The sequence below is a fragment of the Otolemur garnettii genome, unplaced genomic scaffold (genome assembly GCF_000181295.1).
Source record: "Otolemur garnettii isolate 467f Iridium unplaced genomic scaffold, OtoGar3 scaffold00014, whole genome shotgun sequence".
NCBI lineage: Eukaryota > Metazoa > Chordata > Mammalia > Primates > Galagidae > Otolemur > Otolemur garnettii.
This window is the reverse complement of record NW_003852409.1, coordinates 25910325-25920974: the sequence shown is the minus strand read 5'-3', so window position 1 is coordinate 25920974 and position 10650 is coordinate 25910325. Positions and strand designations below refer to the sequence as shown.

At 38.7% G+C, this 10650-nt stretch overlaps 2 protein-coding genes across 3 annotated transcripts in view; both read left to right on the top strand.

The window, feature by feature from the left end:
• Nucleotides 1–9405, top strand: part of ZBTB26 (zinc finger and BTB domain containing 26) — a 16310-nt gene extending 6905 nt beyond the window's left edge. Inside the window, exons 2-3 of one of the 2 annotated variants that reach the window (XM_023510603.1) lie at nucleotides 4154–5433; nucleotides 9310–9405. In XM_023510603.1, coding sequence (XP_023366371.1) covers nucleotides 4164–5433; nucleotides 9310–9395 — 1356 coding nt within the window. In that variant the 5' untranslated portion in view covers nucleotides 4154–4163 and the 3' untranslated portion in view covers nucleotides 9396–9405. Of the gene's footprint in view, nucleotides 1–4153; nucleotides 6076–9309 lie in introns of those variants that run through there. The other variant, XM_003785285.2, reaches the window with a different exon arrangement.
• ZBTB6 (zinc finger and BTB domain containing 6) overlaps nucleotides 9399–10650 on the top strand; it is a 3496-nt gene continuing 2244 nt past the window's right edge. Inside the window, exon 1 of the mRNA XM_003785283.3 lies at nucleotides 9399–9483. The gene's annotated coding sequence lies outside the window, so the exon portion shown is untranslated. The remainder of the gene's footprint in view (nucleotides 9484–10650) is intronic.

The following is a 10650-nucleotide window of genomic DNA, read 5'->3' as shown; positions in this document are numbered from 1 at the left end:
AAAAAAAAAAAAAAAAAGGCAGAATAAATTTTTCTAACATGCTTAGACTAGCAAAATAAACTTTGCTGACATGCTCAGACTATAGCAGACAGATCAAAGCAAACACTTAACTGAGATATTGTTTGGCTACTCCTGTTGATAAGCTTCGCAAGAACTAGTAGATAAGGCAGTACAGTGATGGCGTTACTTAATGACAGTGATGCATCCTGAGAAATGTTTTTGATGATTCCATCATTCTATAAAAGTTGTGGGGTGTACTTACACAAACCTATGTGTTATAGGTTACTACATGCCTAAGCTGTATGTATACCTATTGCTTTTAGGCTGCAAATGTATATAGCGCGTTACTGTCCTGAGTACTGCATGCAATTATAATACAATAAGTATTTGTGTATCTAAACGTCTAAGTGTAGAAAATATACAGTAAAAATCCAATATTATTATCTTATGAGACCACCGTCTTATATGCAATTCATTGTTGACCAAAACATTGTTACGTGGTACATAACTGTAAGTAAAACCATACTTCAGTGCCTAATCTTTAGGGCATCAAGGAAAAATTGTCTCTAGGTATAGTTGTCTAAAGCATCATGAGTACTGTCAGAGGGGGAAGCAATTAATGTTCATTTTTGGGTGTTAGTAGGAAAATACTGACCTGTGGGTATCATTATTAGTTTTAATGCATTCAAGACCAGCTAAACTCTGGCACTTTTTTTGGCTGTCCAAAGCAACAGTCATGTTTATAACTTGTTATAAATTGCAACATTCACAGCTCTAATTCCAGAATGAATATTTTAAGGTACTGCAATTGTTAAAACTGATAAATGATAATATAAATATACTGGTTGAAATTACTGATATATTCCCCATATCTTTTAGATTTTCCCCTTATATTTGGTACTGTCTTTTCTGTGATATTATATTTGTTTCTCTACATCTTTCCTCTCTTAATACAGTATTTATATTTCTTGTGATTACTCTTTATCTGAACATAAAGAATGTCATATAAGGGAAAAGCTTATATTTCATGTATATTTTTGTTAATTCATATGTGCCGTGCCTCCTAAATTTCACCTCTCTTTTAATGACATTCTCATTCAGCTGATCTCCTAAGTTTAGAATCTTTACACATTTCTTTTATTCATTCTCTATATCCAGTTACCAAGTTCTTTGAATTATCTTTTGTTATTTTTGCTTACTCTTTATTCTGTATGTATTCCTTTGTAGGCCCTCATGGCCTCAGAGCTATAAGTGGTTTGCAGCACTAAGCTGGTCTTCCTGACAGCAATTCTTCCTTCTTCCCACTGTCAGACTAACACTACAGGTTTACCTAATGCAAACTGAGTATCTGCTGTGTGTTGGGTGCAGTGTTTGATTATGGGAATACACACCAGTTTGAACAGAAGAGGGTTTGGCCAGTAATGGGACAAGCAGTATGGCTGGAATAAGAAGAGTTCAAAGCAAAAAGAAAGAATATTTTGCCTTAGAAGATGCAAGTTCTTAACGTTAGCCCTAGTAAGGGTTCTAATGCTGCTAATACCACGAAACTTTTAGTTAGAAGGGAAAAGAATAAGTATTTAATAAAGTGTTTTGAGTGTTATGAGGCCTGTTTGTTATAGACCTGTAGTGACAACTCTTCTACTTCAAATGGTTAGTGACAGGCCTCTCAGAGGAAATAAAGGAGTCAGAATTAGCTAGAAGGTCATGTTGTAGACTGAGGAAACATGCATGATAAGATCTGGAGTCCATAGAGTGCTACTATATATGAGGTACTGAAGAATAAGAATAAAACCTAGACTGGGTCATCATGAGCTGATATTCTATATTTTTTTAAGTCAACATTGCAGAGTTTAAGATTATAAAGGTTGGGCTACAGAGTCCAGATGTGGTTAGAGAAGGTTCTGAACTAAAGAGTTGATGAGTGTACAAAATTTGAGGTGAATTTCTTGATGCACTGAGATCGTAGAACTCTATCTCAAAGATAGACCTGACATACCTACTGCTCTCATAGAAGATGGGCATATAAATAGATAGTGCCAATTTATTATTTTTACAATGACTAGAGGAACAGAATTATCATGTTAGCATGGCTAATTCATCCCTCCTCTTTATAAAGACACAAAGGAGAATATGAGAAAATCTTTGGAGGGAATGGAATCAGAACATAGAGACTTTCTTCAAATGAATTGCTATATAAAGGAATCAATGTGCAGAAAATTCTGGGAAAGACAGATTCTCATTGAATGTGTTTGCCAGTGAATTGAATGAGTTTTGCCAGTGTTTTGCCTTAATCAGTTTATACTAAAGAGGTTAGTCTTCATCCAGGGAACAACAGAAAATCACTGAAGGATTTTAGTCAGGGGTGGGTTATAATCAGATCTGTGTTTTTGAAAGACGATGTGGTGGTATACTAGTTGGATTAGATGGAATAGAGGCTGAAAAGCCAAGGAAACATTTATGAATCAATTTTTGTAGTCCACATGATAAATAATGATGGATAAGCAGGGATAGATAGGAAAGAATGGAATGTAGTAGGGAGTGATTAGATCAGCATTCAGATTCCCACCAACTAGCTCATTGGGTGTTTCTATATCATGTATATATTTTTTTTATTTTCTGTATCAAGAAATGGTCTGGCTCAGCGCCTGTAGTATAATGGTTACAGCACCAGCCACATACAGCGAGGGTGGCAGGTTCAATTCTGGCCTGGGCCAGCTAAACAACAATGATGACAACTGCAACAAAAAATAGCTGGGCATTTTGGTGGGCACCTGTAGTCCCAGCTATTTTGGAGGCTGAGGCGAGAGAATCGCTTAAGCCCAAGAGTTTGAGGTTGTTATGAGCTGTGATGCCATGGCACTCTACCAAGGGTGACATAATGAGACTCTTTCAAAAGAAAAAAAAAATGGAAAGAAAAAAAAGAAATGTTCCTTAATAGAGAGTTCAGATTTGGCAAGAATGGACAGGATAAAGAACTTTGTCTTTGGCTCGGCGCCTATAGCTCAACCGGCTAAGGCGCCAGCCACGTACACCTAAGGTGGCGGGTTCAAATCCCCAGCCCGGACCCGCCAAACAACAATGACGGCTGCAACCAAAAAATAGCCAGGCGTTGTGGCGGGCGCCTGTGGTCCCAGCTACTTGGGAGGCGGAGGCAGGAGACTCGCTTGAGCCCAGGAGTTGGAGGTTGCTGTGAGCTGTAATGCCATGGCACTCTACCCAGGGGGACAGCTTGAGGCTCTGTCTCAAAAAAAAAAAAAAAAAAAAGAACTTTGTCTTTGATATGGTCCAGACATTGTCCTGTTTGGTCTATGACTTTCATTTTATCACAGAAACTCTTGTATGAATAAATCCGTATCTGTTTAAACAAATAAAGGTTTTGCAGGAATTGGGCAAGCAATGTCACTGTAGTTACTTAAAATACAAAGAAAGGGAAAGAGTATTTTTTCTTAGGAGAAGCAGGTTTACAGTCTTATGCAAAAGAAAATAATTACTTCATTTTTATTTGTGTTGGGAAATTTTAGTTTGTTTCTGAAACCTGAAAGAATCGAAGGCCAGGTGTGTGGCTCACAGCTGTAATCCTAGCACTGTGGAAGGCAGAGGCAGGTGGATTGCCTGAGCTCACAGTTCAAGAGGAAATAAAGAGAAGTCATTCTGAGCCAGAGCGAGACCTCATCTCTAATAATAGCTGGGTATTGTGTCAGATGCCTGTAGTCACAGCTATTTGGGAGGCTGAGGCAAGAGAATCACTTGAGCCCAAGAGTTTGAGGTTGCTGTGAGCTATGAGGCCATAGCACTCTACCGAGGTCAACAAAATGAGACTCCATCTCAAAAAAAATAAAAAAACTCATTTGAGAAGTGAAAAAATAGTCTTGGACTAACTCAAGTACTGTTCTTGTATTAAATATCTTAAAAAGTTGAATGAATGCCAGGCTATTTACACTGATATAAGTCTACTCATTACGTGCAGTTGACACTTGATGTTGGTAAGGAGTAATTTTTAACAGCCTTTGAAAGCTGTTGGAGTAGCTTCTTTTTGCAGAGAAAATTTCCATTCAGATACATACAGAACAGACAAATTTGTTTTTTGAAGGTAAATCCAGCTTTCTTATTTGAATTTCCTTAAATTCAACCTTTTTACATTTCTGTTCTTTAGGTCTGCCAAAATGTCTGAAAGATCAGATATCCTTCACTTCAAGTTTGAAAATTATGGAGATTCAATGTTACAAAAAATGAACAAATTAAGAGAAGAGAATAAATTTTGTGATGTTACAGTTCTCATAGATGATATTGAGGTACAGGGGCATAAAATTGTGTTTGCTGCAGGTTCCCCCTTCTTAAGAGACCAGTTTTTACTGAATGATTCCAGAGAGGTGAAAATCTCCATATTACAGAGTTCTGAAGTGGGCAGACAATTGCTCTTATCCTGTTATAGTGGTGTGCTGGAATTCCCCGAGATGGAACTGGTAAATTACTTGACTGCTGCAAGTTTTCTTCAGATGAGCCACATTGTAGAACGGTGCACGCAGGCCCTGTGGAAGTTTATAAAGCCAAAACAACCAATGGATAGTAAAGAGGGATGTGAACCACAGAGTGCTTCTCCCCAGTCCAAAGAACAGCAGGGAGATGCCAGAGGCTCTCCAAAGCAGGACTCACCTTGTATTCATCCATCTGAAGACAGTATGGATATGGAGGACAGTGATATTCAGATTGTTAAGGTAGAGTCTATTGGGGATGTATCAGAGGTTAGAAGTAAAAAAGATCAGAACCAGTTTATTTCTTCTGAACCCACTGCTTTACATTCATCAGAGCCCCAGCACTCCCTGATAAATTCAACTGTGGAAAACAGAGTAAGTGAAATAGAACAAAACCATCTCCACAATTATGCCCTCTCTTATACAGGCAGTGATAACATCATCATGGCCTCAAAAGATGTCTTTGGGCCTAGTATTCGAGGTGTAGACAAAGGTCTACAGTGGCATCACCAATGCCCAAAGTGTACCAGGGTGTTTCGTCACCTGGAGAACTACGCCAACCATTTAAAAATGCACAAACTCTTTATGTGTCTACTCTGCGGCAAGACTTTTACTCAGAAAGGCAACCTTCATCGACATATGCGTGTGCATGCCGGAATTAAACCTTTCCAGTGTAAAATCTGTGGGAAAACCTTTTCTCAGAAGTGTTCCTTACAGGATCATCTTAACCTTCACAGTGGAGATAAGCCCCATAAGTGTAACTATTGTGATATGGTGTTTGCACATAAACCAGTTTTGAGGAAACACCTTAAACAGCTGCATGGCAAAAACAGCTTTGATAATGCCAATGAGAGGAATGTACAAGACCTCACAGTGGATTTTGATTCTTTTGCATGTACAACAGTCACAGACTCTAAAGGGTGTCAGCCACAACCTGATGCAACACAGGTCCTGGATGCAGGTAAACTGGCCCAAGCTGTCCTGAACTTAAGGAATGATAGTACTTGTGTGAATTGAATAGGGGCTTCATGCTCACAACTTGAACTGACTGAGAGTATGGCAATAGTCTCAGTCTTTGTAGGAGTGAATTTGCTAGTTTGACTTCTCCAAAGCCTCTGTGCAGGTGGTAGGGGATGAGTCAAAGCACTAGGAGACCAGGCAACTTACCATTTGGAGTGGTTTTGCCTTCTTTTTGGCCTCTTCCATTTTCTGTTTTGAATTATTTATCCTATGATGTCTGTTTTCCTTTCCCAAGAAATAATTCCATTTGTCTACCTAATACCAACTTATATCTTAGACTGACACTATTTTAGGCCATTCTGTAGGCACACTTTGAAGGTATCAGCAAGTTAATAACTTCACCTACTCTCCACTAATAGATACTATGCTGAGAAAAATGAGTAATATTTTTCTTTGGTAGAAAATAGACTGAGATATAAGGTGATGTTGCTGTTGACCTAAAAATGTGATAGAACTTCTGGTTGCCTATTGATAATTCCTCTGTGTCTGATAAATGATTGAATCTGCTTCTTACCATTTGTACTTGTCTTGGAGCTGGCTATAAATAAGCATGTTGGTTTGTTCTGTACTCTGTTCACCAGTATCCTAGCCCAACTTCATTTTCACTGAAGTTTTCACATAGACCAGAGTACATCTTTTAAGTAACACCTGCAGGCAAATGGTGAGGAAGCATCATGAGGAACATAATCAGCAAAGGATAGAAGTATAATTATGCAATGGCACTTGTTTGGGAAAGTTCCCTTGTATCCTACCAAGAGGTCAGATGCTTATAATTAATGTTTAACTTCTTGATCCTTTTGAAATCAAGATTGCTCCAGGCACACTTAAGATATGCTAAAGCATTGTTGTCTCTGAAAAGAGACTATATGGGAGTCTATGAATTTTGTTTGAGACTTGAGCTATAAGAAAGGTGAGTTTGGCCATCAGTTTTGTTCAGCACATTATAAGAGTCTCTTGAGTTTTCATTTCCTCGTGTACCTTAATTTCTAAAATGGGATGAAAAAATGAAGTGGGACACAGAAAGGGCAATCAGAATTTTGGAATCAGATATTCCTCTGAAAGGTACACTGTCCCACCTTACCACCTTTGATAGATTGCTAATACAAAATTGATTTTCCAATATAGGTAAACAAAACTTTTTCCTCAAGCACATGTTGTACTTTAGACGTAAAATTTTGAGTCTTATTTGTTTCTGACCCATGAGTTAGATTTAGATAATAGTATTAGAGTCCTTAGAGAATCTTAAGAGAACATTTATTCCACTGTTTAAATTGGGGTATCCAAAACCCAAAGAGGTGGCCAAGACTGGCCAAAGGTAGATAAGTGGCTAAATATGAGCTAATTTCTTCTTCTTCTTCCCCCACCCCTTGATTTGAAAAGATTTCGTACATGATGAAGAATAACACATTAGCAAAAAGTTCCCAGTCTGTGTTTTGCCTTTATGTTTTCCTGTTGGCTTTCTGAGACAGCCTGGATTGTGCCAACGAAATATCACAGATGGATTTATGTTAGTTAATTAATTTTTAGTTAGATGAGTATTACATTATTCCTAAGCAAGTGACTGAATTGCTAGGTATTGGTTAGGGAGGGAAAGGATAAGTAAGAATAATGTGAGAAAGAACCAAGTGTGAAATAGATTTTGTGTGGAAAACAGTGTTTATTAGTTACCATCAGGATTTTCTATTTTTATTTTGAGCTATGAGAGTGCTTGTACAGATAATCCAAAAATTAGGCTTAACTTGTATAGTTGGGGGAATTTTTAAATTGTTGTAATTTGATACATTTACATGTATCATCATCCTTATTCCTAACATTTTGCTCATTGTATGGTCTATTGATGCTTTTAGCATTGTGATCTTTGTATGATCCAGCCAAAGAGTACCATTCTATGCAACAGTGAAACTACCCTGTCAACCAATCAATGTTTTTGGTATTTTCTCTGAACATCATTTTTTTACAGGAAAATTTCAAGTTGGATTGCTTCTTTTGCTCATATTCATGTCCTGTTTTTATTACTGGTTTGAAGACTAAAAGGCATGGATTCAAATAAGATTGGTCTCTTTGGTTGGAGACTGTTTCTGGGTTCATTCAGTTATTCAAGGAACACTATTAAGGACCTACTGTTGCCAAACACTGTATTAGATACTGAGGATATAAAGGTAAGATCGATAGAGTCCCTGCCCTCATGGAGTTTATAGTGTCATGTGGTCTAAGTAAAACAAGGTCTCAATTGTTTCTATGCTAGGAATAATAAAGAAAATTGCCTTGCTTTCTTTGATCACGCAAAGTCAGCATCTTTATGGGTTTGTATCAGTAAAACTTTTAGTTCTCATCTTTTGCAAATGCAAACCACTGAAGTGATTTACAGTCTCCTCCATTTCTTGGCTGGAGAAGTGTTCTGTTTCTGTGAGACATTTTCTAATTTTGTTGAGACTTGACTTTTCTGCTTTACTTATACATGTTTGTTAAGTTTATATTGCAAAGAAGTCAAGTTACTGATAACAAATACATTTTAGAGAGGAAGATTTATTTCAAAACTAGTCATATTTCTGTAGAGCAGGAAGATTCCTAAAACTTTAAGCATTTAGCATTTGTATTTTATGCATCCCCAGGATAACTAAAAGAAAAAAGGACTCTCTTTCCCATAGTTTGGTTTTTGAAAAAAATTACCGTTACAGTTATTTATTTATTATTTAATTTTAAAGACAAACTCCAAACTAAAGTGGCTCTGAGATAAATCAGATGTGATTTTGTTTTATTTTCTTTATTCGAAGATCTATAAATGGAAGGTGACAAGTGTCACTGTTTAACATATTGTCCTAAGCAAGCCAGAACATTTTATTTCAGCTCATGAATAGCTGTACTAAATCTGTTGTATGTTAGACATACTATGAACTACCTCTTCACTTATTATGGGGAAGTTTCCTTAATAAAAGTATGACAATTTAAGTTGGCTGTCAGTGGTTTATTTTCTCACTCTCCTCCTGCTTTCCTTTTTCAATTGCTTGAATTTGAACGCAGAAATGCCTTCTTCGCTTCTGTTCTTTAAAATACGTATTAATCATATGAAGTGGTTGCCTTTAAAGGAAAACATGGATTAACCAGAAATTAGTTGTTTTTAGAGTCATTTACTTACAGGAGAACCCGTTTACTGAGGCAGTAGAGCAGTGCCTTTTAAAAATTGATTCAGATGTCTCTCCATTATGTAAAATACAGTACTCAGGAATGCAAAGATCAGTAAGCTGCAGTCCTAAATACTTCGGCCTAGGTGGGACACAAATAATTTCAATGCAGGTATGATAAATGCAACAATGAAGGCAGGCAAATAGATTACAGGTTCCCAAATAATTACAGGAACCAACTAATGTAAGCAGCAGTTCAGGGTGGCTTCAGTAATAACGTGTTTTTAAAAGATAGCGGGAAGAAGATTAGGGCACGTCAGAGTATATACCTGGGCCAAAGTTTTGATGAGGTGGAGCGGATTAAGGAGTGAAGCTAGATCCAGGGATGGGGGCCAGATCCTAATGGGACACTAGGTAGGTAATCTCGAATACAAATCCTTGTGGTCTCTTCCTCTGCCACTTTTCAAAGTTGTGGGTGGTGCCAATAAAGAGGACCCGTCCCCTACTAATTCCCAGGCTTTCGGCTTTTCTATGGTCCCGGCGCTGGGTATTCGGACAGATGTACCGTAACCCAACTTCACAACCGGCTTCAATTCGGACGTTTAGGATGGCTGACGAAGGGAAATGGCTAGTATCGAGACTGGGACAGGAGAGATGGGACTTGCCAGTACTTGGGCGCCTTTCTGTCATTCCAGGTACCGGGGAAATAAGGAAGGGAGACCGTCTCAGGATGTTCTTCCGGGGCGCCCAGATAGCCTCATTTAAGAATAAAGCTGGTTGACACCGGATGTGTTTCCTCCCAGGCTAAGTCCATCTTCCGGCCTGGGCCGCCGCTGCCGCGGAAGCCTCAACTCTAGTTTTCTGAGACGGTAAGTGAATGGGAAGGTGATTGGGCATTAGGGAAGGCCTGAGGAAGAGAAGCGGGAGGAGAGCTGCTGGGTGCGGCCCCAGAGTTGCTAAACTGGTGCGACAACCACTTGGCCAACAGGGCCTTGGCCCTTGGCAGGCTTAGCGCGCGAAAACCTGTGCGCTGAGCTGGAAGGATCTTCAGGCCACCTGCGATCTGGTTTCAGTTATGTTCCCTGAGTTTCTCCTGCTGTGAGTGGGTCTCTGTGCTCCGTGCAGGAACACAGGTGAGTCAGGCACCATCTCGCGATGCTCAGAGAGCAACATGCTGTGGGGGAGACAGGAGTCGTCATATATTAGTCTTAGTTGATTTGGGCTTAAATGACGTAAATCACTAGCTGGAAAAAGGAACTGGAAACGTGAATGTGAGAGAAGTGCTTCGGTGTGTGTTCGTGTCTTTTTGTCTGGGCAATGATGAAAATTGTAATATTCAAGACGCTTCGAGTATAAAAAAGACTAGAAGGAGATAGAGCTATAAAGTTCGGCTAAGGCTAAATCGTAATCGTGATGGATCTCATGTTCTTTCCTAAGAACATTAGCCTGTTCTGGAGGTAGAGGAGAGGAATGGAGGATTTAAAGCAGATGAGAATTTTTGTTTCTTTGAATTACTTTTTTTTTTTTTCAGTTTTTGGCCGGAGCTGGGTTTGAACCCGCCACCTCTGGCCTATGGGGCTGGCGCCCTACTCCTTTGAGCCACAGGCGCCGCCAAACATTTGGTTCTAGTGGCACTCAGGAGCATAGTTTGAATATAGGACAGTATGGTATCAAGGGAACCTGTTGGGGACATTGCAGTGGTCCAGGTGACAGGAATGAGAACCTGGTTTGGTGAGAGTAGGAAGTTTGGAGATTACGTGAAGGTTTCTAACTGAGGATAGTATGTTAATTTACTTTGTGGTGATCACTGTGCTTGTTACTGGATATTGAAAATTAATGGCGTATTCTTGATCACAAGGCACAAAAATTTAGCCAAAGAGACAAGCATAGAAATGGTTTGCTACAATTTAACGTTATTAATAATAAATGCTGTAATAAAAATGAAAAATGTGCTATGAGATCATAGACAAATGTGTTATAATTTTCTGGATTTTGAGATGGTGGCATAGGGTTTCACTCTTTTTTTTTTTTTTTTT